Below are 26,689 nucleotides of genomic sequence, written 5' to 3'. Positions count from 1 at the left end.
GATAAGGCATATATTGAAGAAAGACAGAAGCAGCAAGTGGTTACTATTATTGTTGTTGTTGTCTCCTCTTTTGGGAATCTTCATGGTCGGAGAGTGTGTTAGACTTTGACATCAATCTCCCAGCAATTTGTTGCACATTAGCAGGTTATTACTGGTAAGTTACACATTACACAGCCTGGTTAATGTGGTTGGAATGTTTTCCACCTGAGTGAACGCTTCAGCACTGTTTAAACCCGACACGTTCACAGGACGGTGAACACAGATCTAACGCACCTCCATGAGGCTGATCGATCCATACTCAGAGCACTCTCTGAAATGTCTTTTCTTTACTTTATTAATCTGAATAATTGCCAGTCTAATTAATATTCTGGAGGAAGCCTCCTGATTCGCTGCTGCGGCTCTGACGTCACCGAGCGCTCCGGGCTGAGGGGAGAAAAAAAAAAGAAGTCCTCAGTCGGTCCAAGGCGCCGTCTGCTCCTCTGGAAAACGCTCAAACCAGAGTTAAACTCATGAAAGAAACCGGCTGACGGCTCGTTTTTTAGCTCGGACTTGTAACGTCGCTCCTTTATTTTTTATTTTTATTTTATTTTTCTCCTGTAAATGTGTGATTCCTCAGCGAGACTTTAGGCTGGTGGCTCGTCACGCGAAGTTCAAGTCTGTGGGATTGTCTCATCGCGAAGTTCCCAAGATGAACTTCGATCCGGTGGTCGGGAAACTTCACGTAAGTAAACCAAACAAAAACTTTTCTGACCCTCTTCATTTGATGGGACCTCGTTTTGCGCGTGCTTCCCTTTGATGCGCCGCCGTCTAAAGCGCTCTCAACTTTCATGAAACTTTTACAAGTGACACAAAGTAACGACCGGAGCACAAATTGACTATTTAAGTGCAAAACCTCCGCTGTGTCAACGCGTTAAAGTGTTAAAAATAAAAAATAAAATCTTTTATAAAGATGCCGTTTGCCTCCTCTGGGGGCTGAGAAATCACGGCCAGGCCTGTGAACTAGTGTGAGAGAACATGAGACAAGTCCGTTCATTGTCCCCGCACAGGAAGCAACATTGTGTTTTGTTGTTGTTGATGCTTTAGGTGTTTATTTCTGCGGATAATCTTCACCTACACGCGCCGATCTCTTGCTTTCTGAGCTCTTTACTGTACATACATGTGCTGTATCACTCACTGCCCCCCGCCCCCCCTCTTTACTCTAGCCTCCCTGCATTACTGCCACCATCTGTGTTGGACATCATGTGGTCATATTGTTCAGACATTTCAGATGATGGCTGTTGGTCTGTCACGGCGGATGTATCTGGCACTCCTTTTAGTCACTATTAATAAGGGCAGCAGGGGCTTGCTGTATGTGGAGGGCACTCCGGCTTGAGAGGGGGCTTTAAATCAAATTGTGTGGGAAAGTTGTGAGAAACATTTGTTTTTTTTTTTTTTGTGTGTGACTTCTTCTGAAGCTTTAATCAGTTTGACCCCTCGGAAAAAATAAACTAGGTTGTGGGGGGGTTAACCTCACTAGTTAGTCAATTACAGCAGCAAAAGTCCAAAACATTATTTTTTTTTTTTCCCAGTGAAGTTTATTCCACTCAGACCTTCACAGAGATGTCTTTTCATTCCTCTGCTGTTGTTTTTTCCAACTCTGCAGTCTGACACTATAAATACGGCAAAGCTCCCTGAAAGGTGCAATGTATTAAAACCTCCATGGATTATACACATTTAAAAAGTGTTTTGGGGGTGCTACTTAATTTCACACAAACTTTACAGGATTTACACTAATGACAAGAGAAACTCCAGCTTCTGCTTGTTGTGTGGTTGATCAGGGCAACAGCTTTGGTCCTACAAAGAAGAAAAAAAAAAGGTGTTTCATCAAAAGATGCTCACTGTAAACACAAAGTAACATCCGCTGACGGGCCCGCAGCTTTAATGTTTGTTTTCTCCGGTGTCTGATGTGCGTTTAAAGTCACGCAGCGTTCCATTACTAAAGTCAGATTTACTTCTCCGGGTGGCAAAGTCAATGTTTATCTCTTTTGTAAACCACAGTACATTCTGGAGGCCCCACCAGCAGGCCCTTGTTGCTGAGGGGCTATAAGGAAACTTCACCCCTCCCTCTCCTCTTCCACCCCCCCCCGACTAATCCCCCCCCACTCACACTCACACACACACACACACACACCCCTCCAAATTGCCTGAGTGTACGTGCCTGGCGGTCCAGTAAACTTCCTGCCTCAAGAGTACACAGATATGCTGATATTAGTGGCATCAATTTACTTCTTAGGAATTGTCATGCCCATGCAAATATACACGAGATGGCTATCAGCGATTGCTTACTGCGAGTTTGGGTGTTGGTTCACACAGGAAATAGTTTGCCCCCCTCCCCCCCCATCCCTGTCTCTGTGGACAGCAACACAGACAAGGGCAGGAAAGACATCTGGGACAAGCAGAGGCCAAATTGTGACACTTGGGATTAAGCAGTGGTCAACAAACTGGCCGCTCAAAGGGCTCCTAATGCTAAAACCGCCTGCTTATTGCTAATGCCGAAACCGCCTGCTCATTGGCTCTCTGCTCTGTGACCATGTGAATAGTTACAGCCATGCCTGTGGCTTTGAGAAGCCCCAGCGACACTGAATGATGCAATGCCGTGCAACCCACTCACTGTCGGGTACCAGGTGGTAGTGGTGGGCCCTTTTATTTTATTTTTTTTAATGTGTCCAAGTTACAGCACACAACAGAGAGTGGTTTTTTTTGTTGTTTTATAGCCGGCACTGATTGATTCTTCTAAAGGAGCCTGTCGCTGTCTCTTCATTAAAGGTGAATCATACCACAGCTATCAAAGGCCAGGCTGACTCACTCAGGGAGTGCCACCTGTTCAGGTGCTGCCCGCTCACGTCATGCATACCGGCGGGGGCAAGTCACCCGCTCACACATGAACAGTCGAGAGGCAATTGTGGATAAATTACTGCGTGTAAGACGTCCCAAGATAAACGACTGACCTCATGCTGCTTTCACTTCAGTATAATGTGCACTTTGAGCCAGAGATATCCTGTCCTCTTTAAAGACATCACTCCTCTTCGTCTGCTGAAACGCTTTGAATGGTTCTTGTGACTACGAGAGTGAAGATGCCTGCCTCGAAATCCACGTGATAAGAGTCCCGGTGTGCATTTTTTCCCCTTTTTTAATCAATATATATAATCACACCAGTCTATTCATGCACAGGAGAAAATCATGAGGAGTAGAACGAGGCCACTAATGCTTCCGTGTTATGGTTTTTGTCCACAAATACAACCAGAGCAAATGTTGGAATTCCAGTAATGATGGAAAAAAAAATAATCGGTTTCATTGTGGAGTACTTTTTTTTTTTATTTTTTTTTTTTATAATCTTCATAAATCTGATTAGTTTGTGGTTCCTGTACTTCCTGTAGTTAAATAAAATAAAATCACGGTGATGATTGTCAGATACAGCTTCCTTTTTTCTTTTTGGCTGGTTGAACACGGACTTATTTAAAGATGTATTCCTAGCGTGTGACATGATTAGCAGTTTTTCTTTAGTTTAAAGGAATGATTAGTTAGTTTGTTATACTGTGCAAGCTTTGTTTGATTATCACCAAGCCCAAACAAGTTACAGCACTGACTGGCAATTGAGTGAGGTTTGGACAACAAAAACCAACTTCCGAACAAAGAAGCGTGATCTACGTCAATAAATTATCAGTTATCGTCTGCTTAGACTACAGGCGCTGCTTACTATTTGCGATAATCTTAGGTGTCTGTGAACTGCTTCTGCCACGCAGCTGGATGTGACATGGTTTTGCCTTCTCCCGCGTCTCTTTTTCTTTTTTTTTTTTCTGCAGATCACGATGCATTTCACCCGGTCAGAGGGTCTTTTTAAATCTCCGATATCATCTAAAACACGATTAAGTTCCGCATCCTGCTCTAAAAGGAGCGTTTGTGCATGTGTTGCCAGAAAAAAAAAATATTGGATTAAAGAGGAAGCTACTTTCATGATTGACCATTTGAAGTCGCTCGTAAAGCACCTCTGAACTTCTTGGGATGACTTTCGTCTGAATTTGCAGAAGTCCAAAGCTGCTTTGCTGCTCTCACTTTTGTTAGTTTGAGATTCCTAAATAAGACGAGCGGTTAAATCCTTATTTTTTTGTGTGTGAAATAGTTGCTGATTAACCTCGTGCAGGCTAATCGCAGCGCTGCATTCGCAGTGGAGGTACAGTTGCGGTTTAATAAAAACGTGACATAACAGAAGCGAAAAAAGCCCGAGTGGCAGAGGGTTTGCGTCAGTGTAATACCCTCAGACTTCCTGCTCTCCTGGATGAATGAACAGATTATAATAACGAAAACTCCAGGAACAAACTGAACCTTTGTACAGGGAATGGACTTCTGTTTACAAAGGCATAAATCTGGTATAAATTCCAGCTATTGATGGTCACTTAAATCCCTGTTGACCTGCTACACCAGTCACATTTTCTACATTTTTTGGTGTGATGTGTTTATAGAGAAAGCTGTAAACTGCCAGCACTTCACGGCTCCCCCAGTCTCCCGCACAAAGATGTGCTTTAATGGAGCTAATGCGATTGTCCTCTGAGTGAGGCGATGAATTCCTCTTCATACTTTATTCTGTTAGTCATTCTTTCTTGCCCTTTTCATCCCCTCAACCCCCCCCCACCCCCCCTCCTGGAGTTGTCTTGTGAGTCGCCACCCGGCCTCACCGTGCGGGCTTAATCACAATATTAAAAGACTGAGCCAGACACGGGCAACTTGTGGTCAGGGGTCACATGCGGCCCTGTAATTGTTTTTTTTCTTTTTTTGAAAATCAATTTCTTAAAATCAATAAATTGTTGGTTTTAAGAAGGGGGGGGGGGGGGCATTAAAATTTCACATTAAATCATGCTGTGCATTTACAGTCAGATGTAAAATCCCCCCCCCCTTCAGAATGGTAAAAGATGAATGGATGTTATGCAAAAAAAACAAAACAGATGAGAGCCAGGTGAATGGGGATTTTGAATTGGATGTGTTAATAAGAGTATGGATTTGTTAGAAACGTCCAGCAAAGAGTTGCATATTCATCACTTTAGTTTCAACTCAATACTAAATATGTAGTCACATTAAAGGGAGTCGTCAACTGGAAAATCCCATTTTTTTCCTTATTAAAACATGTATAATGGTGTTGGACCTCAGAAACTTGCCTGAAAATCAGAAGTTTGAAAGTTTTTTGTTTTTTTTTGTGGTTCAAACCAGAATCGCCCACAAGGGCCTGCACCCCAAAACTGGAGCTTTTGATTGTGCTGCTGTGTTGTCGTCCACACAGGAGACTGATGTCATAAACTCACCTCTGTTAAATAAAGCGGTTAGCCACTAACTGCTAGCTGCTTAATGCTAATGGGACTCGTTTAAACTTTTCACCTCAATTGATTTACAAATGACCCTTATATTTAATTTTAAATCTCCGGGGGTGCGTTGCTCTGCGTCGTGGATGTTTGTAGACGGCTCCGCAGTTTTTTTTTTTATTTCTATTTTTTCCTGGGAGCAAAAGACTGCTAAGACTATCGCTATGCTCTCTCTCCATGATGTACAGTTCCTACGGCGAATCGACGACGATTTAAGGGGCACTGGATTCCAGGTGATTACTTCTTTAAAAGAAAAGACAAAACCTGAATAAATACAGACGATTTAATTATATTTGTCAATTCAATCCTTCACCAAAATCAGATTGATCCACAAAATGTTGCTTTTTACATCAAATCCTGGTATTAAAATTAAATGAATTAGACATTATTAGTTTTAAGGTGATTTTAAGGAAGAAAGTCATCTTAACTCACTTGAACCCAACACATCGAATGTATTTTTAGATATGTGTTGAATGCATGCATGTTGATTTCATGAAATCAATTTCCAACACAATACAGTTGATTGTTAGATTCCAGTATGACAGAAGTAGCTGACAGGATTCCTGCACACAAGGGAAATTTATGGAATGATGTTCAGGCTCCTTGCTTTATCTCTCGATAAAAAGCCGCGTGACTCGAGGCCACGAGGCCACGCTGCGGAAAAGCCGTCACGTGACGAGACCATCTCAGGCTCACAATACGCGCAATTTGGAAAACGTGTCACGCTGCACCTGCTCTTAACTCTCGAACCCTTTTGAACTTTCGCCTGCCCTCTCTCTTTCACTCATCAAAACAATAGGTGCACTTTCATGCGGTAAACATCAACGTCATCAGAGTCATTTCACTCACTCGCGGTTGGCAGGGTGACTTTTAGGAAATTCACTCAATCTGTCGTCATCACGGACTGTTTATTTTTTATTTTTCCTTTCCCCCCCTCTATCTCTGGCGTGAAGGTGAATGTCACATAACCTGCTTTTGACACACTGTCACCCTGGTCTAATCAGTGAAGCATACCTCCTGAGGAAACTCAAGAATTCATGTCGTGGAGCTGCAGCTTCCCCGAGTTATAAATATCCAGGCTAGCGGATATGTTGTGGGTCTAATCGAGCGCTGGGCCTGCTCTGAGGCAGGCTGCTGTGGAGGGAACAGTTTGGAGCTGAACCCTGCATGAAGCCTCTGTATTGTCTCGAGCTTCCTGTGCTCCCTGAGAGGAGGGGGCAGCTGCTTTTCACACGCTCCCACACATACACTGTATGCGTGCTTGTGTACTCATCTCTACGTGAATATGTGTGTGCGTGTGTCTGTGGTTTTCAAACAGTTAGCGGTCTCTCCCTCGTAACTGCTGTTACATCGACGCGGAGTGGCTCTCTTCATTTTTTATCATTCCGCTTTATAATGATGAATGCGTCCGAGCTTGGCTGAACTTTGGATTTATTTACAGCCGAGCAGCAAAGTGTCAGACTTATTCCTCCTGACATGAGCTGGGTTGTACTTGTCTTCATCATCTAACACAAAATGTCAGTGTAATTTATCACTCATGGAAAGTCGTGCATGGTCACTCCCTCCTCCCTCGCGTCTCACGGGAATGCCAGGATTTATCTGGAAAGCAGAGAGCATTCACTGTCTTGTCAAGGTCAGCCTTGAGAGATTTGAGTTGTACAATATATAACAGTGGCGGCAAGATCCGGACCAAGTAGCTTCAATTATTGTAGCGTATAAATGGAGCTGGCAAACGGAGAAGAATTGCTCACTTGAGGAAAAGTACAGATACCTGCGTTTAAGTGTCTTTTTCTGCAGGAGATGGGCTGATAAATACACATTGTGTAGGTTATGGTCCTACTCTATCGAGTGGAAATCGTCTTTCACAGTCGGGAGCACGGAATAAGGCAATGAACTCCACAAAGCTGCACTCAAGTGTTGACATTTGAAATATCTTGACAAAGAAATCTTGACATTAGTTCTTGATAAATTAATGACATTACAGACGAATTTGGTTGCAAAACTGTATTTCCATTGTTTGTTTTGTAAACCCCTCATTGAAATCATTATCTGTTCATTTATCTGTTTGTTGACCCATCTGACTGCCACGTAACATGAAGAATGCGTCTTGTCAAATAAGGCATGTAAAACATTTAGGAATCAACAGAGGTTCAGTTCTGACTAGTTTGTGGTGAATTACCTTGCACTCATTGACTCCTGCTACCCTCTAGCTATGAAGACTGAAGTATGAACAAAGAAATGACAGGATCTAGTATGTCTGTAATGATCAGTCCCTCGAAAGACCTGAAGTTACTTCTCATGTGAATGTTTTCAGACGCTCCTTGAGCTCATAAGCTGAATATCTGTTTATGTTGCCTTTTTATTAAATAACACAATACGAATATCAACATTTTTGACATATCCGTAAACTGAAACAAAGTAAACACTGGATTTGAGTTTCAATTAGTCAATTTATGAGTTTTTTGAAGTAAAAAAAAAAATAAAAGATTGAGCTCTTTGAAGAAACACAATCAGAAATTTTAATTTAGTCAGAAAAAGTGAGACACCGGCTTTCTGCCGTCCTCCTTTTGCTGACAAAGCCGCAAGATGATCATTGAATATTTGATCCGTCTGTGACATGAAGTCGAGCCTCTGAAGTCGTGTCAGCTTTGATGCTCACAGCCTTTCTTGTGGTGGAGCAGGCGGTCGTGTTTGCTAAATAATGGAGGTCAGTGGAAGGCGCATGTTGTTGTCATTTGAACTGAAGCGAGCAATCCATCCTTAAATCATTTATAAAGCATTATTAAGCTGTGGTTAAACAAGCCGCTGCAAACAAATATGCCGCAGTCCCCAAATGTCAGCAGAATGAAATGCTGAAATAGCTCAAATATAACATAGGGGATGTAGGATAGATGGTAAACAATCAGCGTTCACTTGGTTCAATAATCTAATACTCTGGTTAAAGTGCCGAACTGGACAGTTAAGTTTGCACTGAAAACATGAACTGAATAATCAAATCTGGCTTCTTTTTTTTAACTTGCTTTTCACAGAAAGACTTAGAAAGGCTTAACTTTCCTTGTTATGAATGAAAACAGTTAAATTTGCATATAATGCATGTGTTATAAAGTAGCAGTAGCTATGTTTTAGTTGTAAATTACCACAAAGTACAAACTTCTCACTATAGCGTGGAAATGCATTGTGAATAATCAGGGCTTGTTACTGTGGCATTGACTCAAGAGTTTTTATCCGCTACACGGTGCCATGAGGTCAACGCATCAATGTGCAATTTAGGTTGCACTCAAATGTTAATGAATAACAGAGTGGCAGCAGCTTTTTTTTTAAATTGCCTTTCCTCAAATTGCACGAGTAATATGAGAAAAGGTGTTTATGAGTGCTCTAAAAGTCTTTATATAGATGGTGAGCTATTTGTCTATGTTTACAGTGTGAGTGGTAGCATGAGTATGCATGCACATAGCACATAGCTTTTCCCTTAACTTGTGAAAGTAAAGGATTGACTTAATAGGAAAAGCGTGATATGGACTGTCCTGGTCCGAATAGAGGAGTGTAATGAGGTACATCATGCTGGCTATGATTGGTATCATCTATCCAGCGTGAAATAAAAAACCTCCTTGCTTTACTCTTGTGTGTGTGTGTGTGTGTGTGTGTGTGTGTGTGTGTGTGTGTGTGTGTGTGTGTGTGTGTGTGTGTGTGTGTGTGTGTGTGTGTGTGTGTGTGTGTGTGTGTGTTTATGTGTTGTGTTTAGAGGCATTTTCTTTTTCTTTTCTTTTTTTTTTTCCCCACTGTTTCTGCCTATTTGCTTCAAATAAAGAAGCCATCTGTAATAACCTCAGGGTTATGTAGTGATCACAGTCGTCTAAATGGGCCATTGATAACCTGGGTCAACCGAGAGGATGTCCTGTCATTTAGTCACAAATGCATTCTCAGTGTTACATGGCGTGTGTGGAGTTTGTGCCAAGGCAATTTGGAAGAACCCAGAGTGTTTAGAGGAAGTGGAGGCGCGCTACTGTTTTCAGATGCACAGAAAAAGTCCCTCATTATTTTATTTTATTAGTTTAAGTTGCATCCACACAAGCACAGTACCGACTCATAATACACACAGGACTGCGTGACAAAAGGACACTGTTCGAAGCAGCAATCTGCAGTTGTACAGACGATAGAGAGGACTGTGAAGTGGACTGAGCCACTTCAGCTGCAGTTGGAACATTTCCAGGGATTGTGGGTTTGGAGGGCTCCCTGCACTGAGGTTACGGTCACTCTGGTCTCCCTCCTCACTTGGTTATAGAGGTAAAAACTCAACCACATTGTGGCTGCCCATGGTGTTTATGTATACGGTACTTTTGTGCCGTCGCAGCCTTAGGATATTAGCGTGGACACATGGCCTTGTTCTTTTCCTTCTGCGGAGACAGGATGTGTTCAAGCGCTGCCACAAAACAGGACTCGGAGCAAAGCAGAATGGAGAGTAGCTGAATTTGACTGACTCGCAGTCAAACTGAGGAGTGTACATGCACAGAAGAGGCAATTTCAGACACATGTTTGGCTTTAGAAGTCCGGGTACTTGTGCAAAACATAAAACTGGAAAGAATCTTTCCAAAGTAAAGGTGAATTGTCCTGAAAGCTATGTAAAGTAGGTTCAAAAAGCACTTCATTGAAGGATGATCCTTATGTCAAATAACTCTATAACATGGAAATAAAAAAAACAGCTGTGCATGATATGGATGTTTGGTTTTCTTTGCAAAGTTACGTCTTCAATTCATGAACTCAGTCTTACAGTTAGGACAGTACAGAGTGATTCAAAATGTATCTACATTCCAATCTGAATTCGAAAAAAAAAAGAGGCACTTTTTTGGAAAATTGGGGGTTGTGCACATGTATGTGGTAACATTTAGAGAGTAATAGTAGAAAGTTGTCACTAAACTGCATTTTTAAGTACTTAACACACACCTGAAAACTCTTAAGTACAGTATTTGTGTGTTTTTTGCTTTATTACCACCTGGATGCACTTTTAACACCACCATCCAAAACAGCAGGCATTTCTTTTCTTTTCTTTTTTTTTTTTTTTTCAAACTGGCCTGCCTCTCATTTTCCTCTTGATCAAGCGCAGACAAATATTTAAATTTGTCAGAGCTTCTTTCATGTGCAGATTTGCTGCGTCTCTCTGTTTCACATAACTTTTAATGGAATAACCTCAGTTTTGGACAGCGATTCGGAAAAAACAGTCATTTGTCTCGATCCTGTCGCACTGTGGGAAACTGTGATGAGCATTTTTGGGGTTGACTTGCACTTTACAAGTCTAGGTGTTTTTTAGGGGGGAAAAAAGGACTCGGCACCAGCGGCAGCCCGACTTGTCTTCTTTAAACGCTACTAGGTCTGCCTTTAATTGCTGAGCTTAACAAGCCTGCTACTGAGTTTGGCTGCAGCTGGGACTGTTCAGAGTCCCAGACGAGTGGAAACCTCGGCTCCGTCTGCATCTTCAGTCAAAGAGACACCTGAGTTTTCACTTTTGATTGGCTGTAATGACTCATTAGCCGCTCACTGCTGGATGAGTGTGTTTCTGGGTCTTCAGTGTAAGATTACCCTCAGCGCTGCTCACTCTTTCCCAGTTGTCTTTTTTTTTTTTTTTTTTTTTCCTTCGCATCTTTTCTTTCCACTGCTCCGTCGTGCACATGTGCTTATGCACAGATTTTCTCTCTTGCCTTTTCACACGGCCTCCTGCTTATACTTTTCTCTCAATTCCTCTCTTCATCCCCCCACCCTTCAATCGTACACATAGTGTATTCAAGTCTAAAGACTCACCCTGTGTCATGCAAGCTGTTAGCCCCCCCCCCCTCTTTCTCTCTCTCTCGTTTTATCTCCCTCCCCTTCCCTTCTCTCTCTTCTGCCTCCCTCCCCAGAATGTTTGGATAGATCTAAATGGTGTGATTGTGACTGCTCTGCCGGCCGTCTGCCCCTCCACGTCTGCCTCTCAGCGTCTTTGGAAAGTCTGACGTGAGCAGAGGGAGAGGAAGAAGGGAAAAGGCAGAGAGCGAGAGCGGGAGAGAGAGGGGGAAAGTTCTTTTGAACAACAAGGCATGGCGGCCCTCCAGAGAGCCAAGTCTAGCTTCAGGAGTCGCTCTCTGCTCCAGCCTGTCCCTCTTTTTCTACCTCTGTGTCCATCTGGTCCGAGTCTTTATCCCTCTTGCTCTCCCACACTGTCTTTCTGGAGCGCCTATTCCCCATAGAACATCCCATCTTCAACTTCTACAGTTTCTCTCTCTCTCTCTCTCTCTTTTCATTCTCCCTCCCAACCTGGCCCTCTCCACCCCTAACCTGTTTTATTCTCTACTGGTGTAGCAGGGGCTGGGAGGAGGGTGGGTGGAAGGGGACAAAAACGGCCAAAATCTAGGACTCTCATTTAACCGCGAGGTGTCGCGTTGCGTTTTAGGCGCTTCGCGGCGGTGTCGCATGTCGTGGCATTCAAAGAGCCTGGCTTTAAGAATGTGGGTCATTTGAAGTAGAGGCACTAAAGTGTGTTGTTTGCCAATGAATGGGGCCTTCTCACATTGACATGGTGAAAAGCGTGTGAATAAACACCAGCGCCTAGGGGCCACACTAAAGTGTTCGGCTGTATTCTTCTCTGTACCCCACCTATACAAGCCTGTTATTATCTAGCACATGAATGGATTTCGAGAAACACATTTGATACGGGCACCATGCTGCTGTTACCTTATCAAAATCCCTCTCTCTGTTACACCCACGGCCACAGGAAGCAGATTCTCTGCTGCTGGATCCTCTTGGAGAGGAAAACTAGATCACGGAGTAATTAAGTTTGGTTCCATGTTGCGCTGCATGTAGTTGGTGTATAGCTCCACGTCATACACACTCACACACACACACACACACACACACACACACACACACACACACACACACACACACACACACACACACACACACACACACACACACACACACACACACACACACACACACACACACACACACACACACACACACACAAGGTTGTGTTGCCTCTGGTTCGGACCGGCTGCACAGCTCCCCCTAATTGCTTTCCCACGGCAGATGTTCAGATCAGATGGTTCAAATTAAATTGTAGATTGCTCACACAAGGCTTCCTATGAAGATTGACTCTCCTCTTTACTGTCCTTCATCTCATGGTGTGTGTGTGTGGGTGTAGTCCGTGGATATGCAAGAATGAAACAAACAGTTTTGTCATTTTCTCTCCCCGCCTCCCCTCCCTGCGATTGTGTAGGTGTCCTTGACGTTGGTGGCCGTCCTCGTTGGGTTGGTTTGTGGAGAGCTTCCGGCCTCTCAGTGGTCCAGCGATGAACACAGAAACCTCACTGTCCGACGACACAGAGTGTGTGTGGAGAACGAGCAGTACCTCAACCAGGGGTTCTGCTGCCTCAACTGCCAGGCCGGTAAGGGTCGTCGCATCACACAATCACGCCTGAAGAACTTAAACGTGTGTATGTACATAAGCATCATCGTCTAAATACAAATGGTGTGAGTAGAGTCTCTCAATTAAAAAGCCATAACCTGGGCTGTAGACCTTTCTTAGTTTTACGGAAATCCTCCTCCTCAGTGGAAAGAATATGTGACCACAGGCAAAAGGGCTAAATGAGCAAAGAGAAAGAGATTAAAAGAGAAGGGGAAAAAACAACTGGCTGTTTAGCCGGGCCCCCTCACAGAGAGATTATTCCTGGTTGGGGTCTGTAATTCTAAGCCTTTTCCGTTTTGTTTGCATGTTCTCTATGGATGGATGGATGGATTGATCGTGGATTTTCGGTCCCAAGTCATTAGAAAATGTCTAGTTTTATCTTAATGGCACAAAAGACCTAAAGCATGGATGTTAATAATCCTATTACATTATGAGCTTCTCACTCATGCAAACAGTTCCTATTAAAATCCTGATAGCAGAAGGATTTCTCCTCTCCAAGACTAATTAAAATATGCAAACCTTAATTTTACATCCGACCATTAACTATTTTCAATACAATTTTATTTGTATAGCGCCAACTACAGCACAGTTATTTAAGGGCTATTTTACTGTGAAAACCCAACAATTCCACATGAACAAGCGTAAGCGACAGTGAATAACATAAACTTCCCTTTTAACAGGGAACCAGGCTCAGAGGTGGCGGCTTTCTGTTATTCCTGTTGGGGTGAGGGCATAGAGGAGAGAAAAGGATATTGTGGGAAGGGATTCAAACCCTGGTACGGGTTGGGGGTTAGGGATTCAAATACATACAGCTCTATAGTTTTTTTTTCCAGGGCTGTAGGTCAGAGGAGTGGATCCCAGCTGATTATAGGGAATGACATGGTACAAACGTGGGCAGGTTCCCAGTTCACTGGGCCCAAGCAGAGAGCGACACAAATGAACCTCGAGCACATGCCTATGTGGGTAGATGATCCACTCACACACAGGAAGAACATGCAAACTCACCACACCTAAACTTTGCATTGTACAATAAATACTGAAATGCAATTCGGAGAGACGAGGAAGGAGAAAAAAAAAGTCCAGAATGATCCGTTTTCCATATACCGTTTTTGGTCTTACCCATATAGATGACAGAGCTGCTGCAGCGTCGGCCCTGCTAATAAGATTTGGAAACTTTGACAGCTTTTTTCTTTTTCTTTTTTTTCCAAGCTGCAGCAGCTATCCATACAAAATTATCTTTTCATAATGATTGTTCATTTGGTTGTGAGGCTCGCAAGTGAAATTGCTCTTTGCACAAGGGTGCACTGTTTTAATTTACTGCATCAAGAATTTGATAAGACCTTTGACTGGGTTTGGAACATATTGAACCAAGATCCAATTAGAGCATACTTTTGCTGGTTTATTCAATTTTTTCATTTGCAGTTCTTGGAATAGAACTTTTCCAAGATGTTTGATCGACTCGTTTCTTTTGACCTGCTTATTTTGGTTTTTCCTTCAAAATAAAACTGGAGTGTCTTTAATGCTCAATTATCCCTGGGAGATGGTTTATATCTGTCCACTGATAATGGCGTATCTCTGTGTGCTGTGCAGACTCTGCCAGAGTATTTTCTCTGTCGGTGTTTTAGGCTCGCCAAATGGGAAGCCTTGGCACATTTTCAAAAGACACTCAGTAGTTTTAATTGTTCTGTTTTTGCTTATTTTTTTCCAACATGACCTTTGACTGCATCAGGCAGATCCTCATTCCCCCTCAATCCATGTTGAAAATATCAATCTTACTCCACTTCATTTGAGCTAAAACAAACCGCGCTCCATCTCACACAAACACAATACCACTATTATCTGCTGAAACCCCAGCGAGTTCAACCAAAGATGTTTTCTTTGCCATTTGTTGGACTTTTTTTTCCAGCCACTTCTGTCTCCTTCTTTTCTTTTCTTTTCTTTTTTCATTTGTGCATCAGATAAATCCAGAAAACACATGACAATCAAGTGGTTTTATTCATGGCATGCATGAACGGGGGATAGAAATGAAAAGGATGACGAAAGACCAGCGAAGGAGGTCAAATCACTTTGTTGTCGACTGAAACTGTTCGATCGCTTCACCCCATGAAATCTGGGCTTCTGTATCAAGCAAAATTGTATAAAACACTCAATTGTGCAAAGATTAAAAAAAGACACTCCTGTGAGCGGTTTTCATGGAAAACTTCCTTTTCTCTTCTTATCTGATTAATTTACACTTTCAAGCCTGTAATTGTAATTTGATGTCTTATGTAATGTTCCACCATGCTAACATTAGATCTCTTTCATACAGATGTGATTTTTTTTCTTTCAAGTCCAAATATAAAGCAGATATTATAAACTGCTAGAATAAAATGTGTCTTTGATATGTATATTTGCTCAGATATTGTGTATTATGCTTCAATAATATATAACAGTTGCTGCATTATGGAGCCGGTCCAGCCAATGTGGAGATATTATGAGACGTGTATGAGAAGCTCATTTATTCTAAATTAAGGGTCAGAGGAGAAAAGAAAGGCAAATAGATGTATAACTGAATTGTTGTCTTGTTCATATGTTCAAAATAAAAATCATTATTTTGATGAATCCATTACTAACAGAGATTAAAAACAGTAAAACATGATCACCTAAAAATGGATGGATACAGTCGGAATTAATTTGTGCTTTAAAATGAATGGTTGGTTACTGGGTCAGATGAAATTTTGAAAAGTTAAAGATTAAATTTGGTCAAAATTATTCATGATTCATTGAATAAATTGCTCCAATAGGCTGTATGTATCATGTTTACATTCCAGGGGTCCAGCTTACGAGTGCATATGTCCTTTTAGGTAAACAGTTATCAACTATGAAGCTGAAAACAGCCAAAGGATTACCTGCATATCTGATTCACTAACATGTTTCCTTTATTTATTCATTTTTTTAATACATAGTCCATTATAAAACCAGGCATCCTGAGTCATGAGCAATATGAGAGTCTCATAGGTGTCATTTGTTAGATTTGAGCAATCATTGGCTTGCAGTTGAGAATAAACTATACAGTGCATCATAAGTTGTCTTGAATGTTTTTTTTTTTTTGTAATTTGCAGGAAGCTTTGTGCAGAAAGCCTGCGAAAGAGACCATGAACCGGGGACGTGTCTCCCCTGTGAGCACGGCCAGACCTACACGGAGCACTCCAACGGGATGAACCGCTGCCTGCCCTGCACACACTGCCGCTCAGGTTAGTGCCGCTCTGCACCACGGCTGGTGCTTCGGAACGTTATGCAGAAACAGTAACTGAGAGGACTGACACTGTATCTGTGGTGCCCGTTTTGGCAAGCGATCGAACGTAAGCGGTCGGATCCTCTTCCGCAGTTGTAACCATAGTCACGTGGTCGCAACTTGATTCATTTTGTTTTGCTAACAAGTGATTTAAAAAAAAAAATAAAATAAAAAATACCTCATAGGAATCTGCTCAAGCTCAAGTTTGTACCGTGAAGCATTCACAACACTTCAAAACTTCCAAAGTGCTAAATTGATCATATATGACTTTAGAAAGTTAAAAGCGTTTTTGAAACTCCAGTGTTTGGAATTTTATTTCGTAAAGACGTAACTTCATAATCCGGTCAATTGTTGTTTTGAATATTAAAATGTATAATTTATCATTCATTCCAAGAAAAAGAAAATACAATAACAATAATTATTATTATTAAGAATAATTATTATTATTAAGAATAATTATTATTATTGAATTGATTTCTATAAAATAATTATTTCTTTATTTTGTTAGAAAAAATATTTATTATTTTTCAAAATTGTGTGCCATTTTGACAATTACTTACTGAATAGTTGTGTACTTTTTCCATTCAAACTGCAGGTGACAGTACAGCCCACCTCCACATAATGGTGCGCCTGCACATGGTCCATAAAACACTTCATCATGTCAGGTCATGTTATGTAAAATCTGAGCTTTCACAAAAGAATCCAGATTGTTAAATAAAGAAAATAAAAGCAATAAGTGAATCGGCCTTTAGTTCAGCCCATTGCCTTTATTAAAAAAAAAGAAAAAGAAAGAAACACCCATAGAGTCTTTTTAAAACCCAGTTGTTCAAAGCTGTTTTGTTTCAGGGAAGTTAATACCTTTTTGTGTGCGCCCTGGCCTTTCAGAGCCACTCATGAAAATGTGATCTTATGATGTTACACGGAGTAGCAGGGCGTGTCTTTGTTGTTTTGTTTCGCCGGCCGAATGTGAGCGTGTTACTCGTCTCGGGAGGTTTGCTTGTGCGTCTGTCTTTACCTGGCTGAACTGGGTGTGGCCGTGTCTCATTGTCTCCCACACTGGCGTCTTTGTGTCCGATGAAAGGCAGCAGCTCCAGAAAAGAGACTTCTGTTACATAGGATGTGTTTTGTGCCCATTGGCTGCGGTTTAAAGGTGGAGTTTAATGTGTTTCTGCTCTACTTTTCTTTTTTTTTTTTCTTTTTTTTTTTTTTTACTTATTTACATCAAATTTGTGAAGATTTGCACTTATAATGAACCGGTTTGTGTTGGGAAATATTCCTTATTGATTATTATTGATGTCTGCTGTTGATTGAGTGAATCATTGATGGTGTCTGAGAGTTTTTATGGTTCTGTCAGTTGTGAGTTGAAACTCTTTTTTTGTTGATGATAAATAACTTGGTGGTTGAACAATTTTAAAAAAATATGTAAAAATTTATGTTGATCAGTGTTAAATCAAATATTACAGCGTCTTTAGCCTGTCTCTGGTATTTCTAACAAACTGCTCTAACGTTACTTTACAAAGCATTTGAGTGAGTTCAATGCAGTTTGGCTCCTGTTCTACCTCAGTAAAGCTGGGATAAGCTTATACCCTGAGGTTTGCTGGTTCGAATCCCTCTGCCGAGGGTCTTTGAGCAAGACATTTTTACCCCCAACTACCCGAGTCATATCGGGAAGGCTCCACGGCACATGAGCCACTGTGGCGATCCTAAAAATAAACATACAATCCAATAAAAGTGTTCCAAGTCTTTGTAATGTAGCTGCTTATGTTCTGCTTCAACACACTTTCACTGGAGAATAGATCAAAGCATCATGAGGCAAACGGCGGGGGCGGTTCTAATCTTTCAAAGTGACATGAAACGTTGTTTTCTATCAATTATTTACTTTAAACTCCTTTTTTAAAGTTACCTACTTCAAATGATACAGTTTTCCAAGTCTTCAAATGAAGTATCAATCGGATTTTGTGTCAAAATTAAGACAAAATATCTGCTTTTTTTTTAACGCTGCATCCATCAGTAATCATCTCCCTGGCCAGTCTGTGAGGCCTCGCTTCGCCCTTTTCATTTGTCTATATTCAAATCCGAACCCACCCAGCATCGTGCAACAAAAACCCAACAATTTGTCACCAACCACCGTTCGCAGCTCGAGTCTTGATCTGTGTCCAATGTGACTGACTTTTACGTGCCAAATAAAATCCTGTGTGAAGCAGCGTGGAGGGAGCAAAACTCTTCTGACAGGAAAACCCATCTCCTAGTAAAACAACCGAAAGGGAACCAAAAAAAAAAAAGCAGTAACAAATTGCATTTATGGCTTGATCGAATTAACTAAACGGCAAACAAATGGAATAAAATGCAGCAGATTAAATCAATGCACAATGTCTTCACATACAACAGAGTCCGCTTTGTGAGGCACTTTCTTTTTTTAATTCGCCCAGTTGTACAAACTCTACTCACAGTCCTCCATTATTATCTTTTTTTTTTTTTACTCCTAACAGATCTATAAATCTCAGCATCTACGTAAGACGTGTCATGAACTTTCCAACATTTTAGCACGTTGCTTTTTATATGGGACATTTTTCAGTCAGATTGTTGGTTGTTATCAACACAGATTTATGTGTAACTGTTTCTTTTTGTTCAGATGCTTTTATGCTGCAGGTCTCTGCTGACATTCTATTACATTTTTAGCTATTTTAGTCATTTTAGTGTTTAAGGCTTTTGAAACTTTTAGATATTTTATATCCAATGTTTGTTTGTTTTTTTACCCGTCGTGTCTGTCAAAATATCTACAAGGGTCAAAAGAGCTTAAACAGCAAAAACAAACAGTTTTTCCTTTTTACCTTTTCTCTTGTTTGTTGATATTTTAGTTACTTTTAAGCATATTATCCTTTTTAACCAATTTCTAGCAATTTTAGGTATTTTGGACTTTTTAAATATCCTTTTTAGAATTAGGAGACCTTTTGAGAATGAGTGGATGTACAAATAATATTAAATTGCTTATTTAAAAATAAAAAATCGCTAATGTAGCCACTATGGATAAACTAAAAACCCACATGTGGCCGGAATTGAATGAAGTGTTATTTTTAGTAGGATTAGAAATACTTTTGATTGGTTTATTTCCCTCATTTCATTTTGCTCAACAAATTCTAACATGACATTCAGCGTGAAGTTAAATCTGTTTTTTGTTTTTTTTTGTCATTTTGATTCACCACATTTCCTTAATAATCAGCTTTTTTTTATTGGAGTGGTTAGCCTCATTGGAATATTTACTCATTCAGAAAGGTTTTCGACAGGCATTTCCCCAATTGATTTATTTTTTTATCTGCTACCCCCCCCCCCCCCCTTTGAGTGTGCTTTGTGGCAAATCATCAAAATGTATATGCATTTATATTCTTGGAGTCGTTGCCTTGAGCTGTGAAGTCTTGCATCACGTGAATGCTCCATAATGGCCTGTTGTTAGAGCCGGACATTTTTTTTATTGCCCAACTAAATGTAGGTCATTGTCAAAAATCACGCTGATAGTAACTTATAATTATTGATGCGAAGATTTCAGTGTGGAGAGTCACATTAACAAACAATAAAAGCCATAAAGGGGTCCTTTTATTTTGGCTGCGTGTGTCAGGAGTTCACTGAAGGAAACAAAACATTTATAAACAGTTCAATTGAAGCCACAAATCTTTGTCCATTATCAACTTATTGTTCCCAGTTACATTGAAAAATACACAGTATGATGTGATGTGTGTTTGCAAAGAATCAATGTACAGGGGTTACAATATGGAATATCATTATTGATCGAAATGCTGTAATCAAGGAGGTTTATAGCACACGAATTTGAGATTTGCCTCCATCCAAACACTTTCATTAAAATGCTGCAATACTTTGCTTAAAAAAAATAACAAAGAAAAAATACAAAGTTTGACCCTTTTTTCACTTTGATGACCAACCCAAGTCATGAAAAATATGTCTTTGTCTGCACTTGAGGTTTTAATGAAATTTGTTCTAAAATGACAGAATTTTCAGATTAAGCTATAATTCCCACTTTAAAAAAAAAAAAAAAAAAGGTTTAATCCTGTTACACATCATAAAGAACGTTTTTTTTATATTACCATATAAAATTCTTTCAAATTTTCAGATGAACTGATCTTTTGTCTGCTACTAATTTACTCTCCGACTATATAATGCTGTCCGGGAAAAGTACCCTCAATTTGAGTATGAAAACAAATTCTGCATATTTTAAGAGAAGTTGAAATGGCTCAAAGCACTATTTTGCTCATGAGGGTTTTTTAACAGATCAACCTGCGGTTTTTATGAATGAAAGAACGTTTGTTTGTTTGTTTGTTTGTTTTTTCCCATTGGCCACTAGATGGCAGTGTTATGTTCAATCCTCAGCAGTTTATTCCCCAGAAGAAGTCGGTTCGGACAAGCGAACTGCGACTTAATCTACGGAGATTAATACTAATTTAAAGCCGTATTTTAATATGTAGGAGTACTGATTATCTATCAAACCAAATGTTTGAGTACAATCTTATCTGCAGACTTATTTACGCACAATAGCATATTTCAGCCCAACGATTCACATGCACTCTAATTACTTTGTGGCTCAGTCCACTGTCATGAATAAAAGCCAACAACATAACGCTTTAATTACACTCGAACAGTACATCTACTGTTTAGCTGGAATAGAGCAAAAAAAACTAGTTTATAAATAGACTGTAATTAAAGCACAAGCGTTTAAAAAATGTGCGTGCTCCCATACTGCCCTCTTTATTTCATCTAACCCAACTTCACATATATAATGAGGGTAGATTTTTTCATCAGGTCTTCATTTTCTAGTCCGAGAGAACAAAACCATATTGTTTTTTTTTTCATCTTTACTGATTCTTGTTTCACGTCTTGAATTTTCAGTGGAAGTTTTCACCTTGAAACAATCAGCCTTTAAAAGTTTCCTCTTTTTTTGTATTACAAAGAAAAAGTTGTTGAAGATGGAGGTTAATCGTTCGAGAAAAAAACAAAGATTTAAAGGACCACTTATTGCGAACCAAACCCAACGAAGCAATTTTTCTTTTAATTGGCGAGCGTGGACATGAGATGTATGTAGAAAGGACATCATCTGGAGGTGGAGCGTTTGTGCGTTATTAATTTGGAGTGTATCTTAAAGGCCAAGGCTACTGTCTTTTCAGGTCTCAATTTAATAAATGAACCAAGCCGGATTCTCCCTGCCTCATTATCCTGTTAAAACGAGGCAAATGCATCTCGGAGGGAGATAAAATTGAAAACTCGATAATCTCTTTTCCCCCCCACAAAAGATTACTATATAATTGCCTACATATTAGCTCAAGGTCCAGCTATTGTCCTTTGTCATCTAATGCATGCTTAGTAGGAGTTTACTTATTAAACGTTCTCTCAGAGTTGGATGCAGTGAACTCTCTGGGGATTACTACGATAATGGAGTAGTTTTTCCATTTCTCATGTTTTTTTTTTTTTGTTGTTTTTTTTTTCTCTCCGCCTCTCCACCGTTCACAGATGAGATTGAAACGACGTCGTGCACCACGACCACGGACACCCGGTGTCAGTGCAGACCGGGCACCTTCTGCGTTCCAGATCAGGCCTGCGAGGTCTGCAAACGATGCGCCAAGTAAGTGTTTTTCACCACTTTCATCATGTTAGAAGTACTTTCAGAATGAAAGTATGTAGCAACACTGAGGTTTTAATATACGTATCATCGCTGTGTTTTAACTTCTTGTATCTACAGTATTTTTTTTTTTAAAGGTCCTAGATTTTTGAGTTGAAGTATGAAAAATCCCATGTTAGAGAATCTTATATAGAGTTGAATGAGATTTTCATTCGCCAATTAAACAGATGATGGATTCCAATTGGGGTGTAGTTATCGGTGTGGGGGCGGGGCTTAGGAATACATTTTTATTGGCTCGAGGAACAGGAAACACTTGCCGGTTTCCAGTGAGTCATCAGACGTTCAGCATTATTTTCAAGAGGCAAAAATGAAGGAACTTTATTGAAATTATTAATTGGTTTCGATGCACAAACGAGAGTAACATGTATTACATGTCATCGGTTCCTTAAAGACAGACTTTTTTATTGTCTATTTGGGACATAGAAGATTTCAAAATATGTATCTAAAACAAGCTGTGATCACCCGATAAACATCACATCCTCATTCTGAATTTTCAGAGCACTTTTTTTTATTATTTATACTAAATGCTTTTTGTTGTTTATGCAAATCTGCAGGTGTAAATCAGGGGAGGAGGAAGTGAAGAAGTGCACTCCCTTTTCGAACACCGTGTGTCGAAAACGAGACCCGTCCCCGACGGAGACGTCTCCGGTCCTCCCTTCTCCAACGCCGTCCTCTCCAGCGAGCCCCGGTAAGCTTTGTGTGCGCCCTGCCGACGGACACCGGGAATTTAACTGCATCCTCCTCACTCATTTCTTTTATCGTTGCAGTTATTCCTTCATTCATCGCCCTGGCCATCGTCCTCGTCTTCATCCTCACCGGCGTGGCTCTGTGGTGGCTCTTAACTAAGCAGCAGTCATGCGAAACGCCATGTGAGTGGGCATTGTTTTCTCTTTAAGTGCTATTTTTTGCTCATAAATTGTCTTCTGCTATTTTTATTCATTCTTTTCTGTTTTCAACCAGGTTTAAAGAGTCGCTGTGATCCCAGTGAAATTGTGAAGATTCCTATTGTAAGTTGATTTGTGTTAAATGGGCTTTATTATTATTATTGTTGTATTTATCATCTGTGGGCCAGTGCTGAAGTCATTTCCTCATGTCAGGATGAGAGTGGAGCCACAGCAGAGGAGAGGCAGAATAATCAAAACGCCGGCCTGGAGGGCGAAGAGTCGCGTCCCGAGTCGAGGCCGCTGCTGCAGGAGACCCAGGTAGGAATGACCAAGGCGTCGCCTCCTCTGGAGGATGAGGACAGAGGACTTGGAGACAGTTTGCCCAACACCACAAGCTCCTCTCAGACCAGCTTATCAGCCCTGCCCACGGCTGCTTCCTCTGGTAACACCCCCCACCAGAGCCCCACCGCCTTCAGACTGCAGCCTGCAGACATGGTGAGGGGAAACAGAAACGCCTCAAAAGATCTCACCCTAACCCAAGCAAATACTTTTTTTCTTTTTTTCCTCCCCCCAACTTTAAAATGTTAAACTTCAGCTACTTCTGCCGTGCCTAACATTCGTACCCTGTCTCATGTTGCAGGAGGATCCTCTGCGACATCGATTGGTGCCACTACAAGGTAAAAATCCCCGCCGGCACGAGGGCAGAGACTTCTGCTGGCGTTGCCTTCATAAAGCAGAAAGCTGCTCCGTTTTACTGCGATTCAAGAAGTCAAAACAAAATCTTAAGATCTCACATTTGCTGCTTGATAGATTAATAATCTCATGATAGTCAGGCCACATCGGCGCCTCCAGGGCTTTGGAACATGTGGTCTCCTCCACCGTTGTTGTTTTCTCATGCTACATTAGAAGACGACATGGCTTAATAGATTTGTTTGATCTTGTGTTACAAGTTTTATGTATGCATATCCCGAAGGAAAATGTTACGAAATGAATTTATTTATTTATTTTCTTTCACGAATTCGTATAGGAACAATGGCTATACTGTCTCCATGTGAGTTCTTTCCTGGAAGACCAAGCCGATGTTGGTAATTCATTATGGAGCAATTGTAAAGGAATACAAACAACGTTGCAAAATGAGCTTTCATTTTGGGTTTAAACTTTTATGACCTGCTGCAAAGCGTCCCCCGGTTTTTAATGTGTGGGGCATGGGGCTTCTCCTAGGGGGCGCCAGAGAGCTGCAGACATGGTGCAAGAAATCTGAAAAAAAAAAAACCAACTTATCGGCTCCTTCAGATGTAAATTTGAAAGAATGCATCTACCTGTCTATAATCTAGAGGACGGTAAATGGTTTGAAGTGAGCAGGAAACAAATGATGAGGATGAGGATGATGATGATGAATACCTAATGTATTGAGGTTAAAGGCTCATATTTAGAAGTTTGTGCGCAGTGACGCATGTAAACTTTAAAAGGTTGGCAGTTTCCCTTTAAGAGGTTGATGATGATGATCTTTAGTGTAGCATTGTTTTTTCTTACGAGTAAGAGTGGGGGAACAACCGGCTCAATGTAGATATTTATGTACATTTCAGTCTTTGGAGAAGAAAAAAAAAGTTGCTCGGGTATTTTTAAGAAAATCTCCCAGCAGTCTAAACCTACAGCAGCTTAACTATGAAAATGCTTCATGGGGCCCTTGGACAGCAATTTAACCGTTTATTTTAGAAACAATAACAATAATCCCAAGAGTGAAGTGTTCTGCTTTGATTTAGTACTGGAAGTTAGTACTGGAATTAGTACTCAATTGAAAAAATACAAGAAAAGTTGTTCACGATAAAAAAACCAAAAAAAAACTTTGTCTTCGTTTTTTTATGTCACGTTTGACTTCTCAGCATTCACGTCTTCTTTTTCAGGGTCCGAGAAATCCCTGAGGAAGAGCTTTGACCTGTTCGACGAGTACCTGGACGTTCGGATCCACAACAAGTTCTTCAGGATGATCGGCGTCAGCGACAACCACATCCGGATCGCGGAGAACGGCCCGCCCGGCGACAAAGTCTACGAACTGCTGAAGAACTGGATGCAGAGGCAGGGCCTGAAGGCCGACATCAACGACCTGCTGGAGGCTCTGCTAGGCATGGACCAGCGCCGCTCGGCGGAGAGCATCGCCTCGGCGGCCCTCAGGAAGGGCTACTACAAGCCCGCGGACACGCCCTGAGTGGCCGACGTACCCGGAGGGGTTGGGAAAACGCAGAACGAAGTAAACACAAAGTACTTGTAACAAGAAAAAAGCAAAAAAAAGCACACAGGCACATGTCGGTGGACGTCGTGTCTCATGAACGGGCTTACCTCTTTGTGGCTGACTGGCCATGCACACACACACACACACACACACACACACACACACACACACACACACACACACACACACACACACACACACACACACACACACACACACACACACACACACACACACAAAAAAGCCAGTAGTTTTAAAACGAGAAAAAAAAACACACACACAAAAAAGGGGAAAGTCAAGCTGCATTCATGGGCGATCTGAAGGTTGTTGACTATTCGCCAAAATGCTGAAGTGTCATAACACACACACAAAAAAACAAAATGTTGTTTTTGTTGTTTTTTTTTTAAAGAGCAGATCTAGAAAAAAATGGCGAAGGCGTCAACCTCCGCGGGCAGAAACGGGCCGCTGCATGTGGTAAAAGCTCAAGAGAAAGTGCAGCCAAATACTGAAAAGCTTCCACGTCTCCGGCTGTGTGTCAGACGTCTGGTTCCCTCTCCAGGTCGCCACATATTCCCAGGAGACGAGCGTATACACTGGTTTGTAGGAGTGGCATTAGCGATGTCACTGAATACTGTGCCGCTTCGATGCACTGACCTCTGGCACATGTAGGATTCGAAACGACAGTCATGCTATAGTTGTTGTTTTTGTAGACGTAGTCCTCTTTGATATATCTATCTATAATCAGTCCATCTGTTTCTTATGACAAAGGTTAACATGAATGATTCCTTACTAATCAAAGACTTTACCTCTTCAGTGCCATTTGAGGGTCTCAATTTGTTTTATTTTAGTTTTTTTTTTTATCATGATTTCCTGGAGTGTGGTGAAGTCGTACAGTCAAGTCGGATCATCCAGTCTTTTATATGTTCAGTGTTAAATGTTACACACGCACACGCACACGCACACACACACACACGACAGCCAACTGTTTCATTTGTTCTCGGTTAGTCGAATTGTCTCCGTCACGTTTCACTCGGACAACTCAAAAGGTCATTTATATTTATTGACATATTTATTGTAATGAATAATAATTATCACTCATTATTTATACCAATGCCAAAACAACCCTGGAAAACACACAAACACACACACACACACACACATATATAAACGCAGAGTATTTGTGATGAGATGTTTAGGCACAGGACAAAAAATGACTAAAATCCGAGTTTTCAAGTTGTTTTGTTTCGTTTGAACTCTGTTCCTGCTTTGCAGCACCGTGGATGTGTCGGCCATGTTTGTTTTTTTTCCCTCATGTCCACCAAAATGGAGAATGTTTTCAGTTTGGAGTTGAGGTGACGTCACTCAAAGTCTCGCGTCCTCGGCTCTGACTGCTTCTCAGAAAAGTACCGGTGCGATTTAAAAAAAACTGTCAGAGTGAGAATCTGTGGCTCGGGTTTTATTACCTTATGGGAGGTTCATGACGGAAAATGAAAGTCTCAAAGAAATCATCCTGGAAGCCAAGTCTGATCAATCTGCTCCCTCAAACTCTATTGGACAGCTTCAAACGGAGGGAACTGCAAATTTGTATATTTTCCTATATTCGGGGGGAATTCATTTGTCATTGGCATGTTTCAGGAAAAAGGCTTTGTTGCATTTCACAAACAACATTGAACATTAGAATTAAGTGGACTATAACACCAGATTGCATCATTAAAAACCACCGAATACACATTTTCAAAGAGTCCATCATGAAAGAACACTTACCATGTATGTGCAGAAAAATACCATTT

The 26,689-nt window shown here is 41.0% G+C and overlaps 1 protein-coding gene across 1 annotated transcript; it reads left to right on the top strand.

Annotated features, from left to right (window-relative positions):
- Nucleotides 1-427: 427 nt before the first annotated feature.
- tnfrsfa (tumor necrosis factor receptor superfamily, member a) lies at nucleotides 428-25,268 on the top strand. Its single transcript, XM_080476700.1, has 10 exons — nucleotides 428-721; nucleotides 12,640-12,808; nucleotides 15,930-16,061; nucleotides 21,617-21,728; nucleotides 22,340-22,473; nucleotides 22,553-22,654; nucleotides 22,746-22,792; nucleotides 22,883-23,164; nucleotides 23,310-23,346; nucleotides 24,574-25,268. The coding sequence occupies exons 1-10, from the start codon at nucleotides 689-691 to the stop codon at nucleotides 24,873-24,875; spliced, it is 1,350 nt and encodes a 449-aa protein (XP_080332826.1). The 5' UTR covers nucleotides 428-688; the 3' UTR covers nucleotides 24,876-25,268.
- Nucleotides 25,269-26,689: the final 1,421 nt, after the last annotated feature.

Source organism: Lipophrys pholis (assembly GCF_963383615.2).
Source record: "Lipophrys pholis genome assembly, chromosome: 12".
Classification (NCBI taxonomy): domain Eukaryota; kingdom Metazoa; phylum Chordata; class Actinopteri; order Blenniiformes; family Blenniidae; genus Lipophrys; species Lipophrys pholis.
This window is presented reverse-complemented; position numbering and strand designations above follow the sequence as displayed.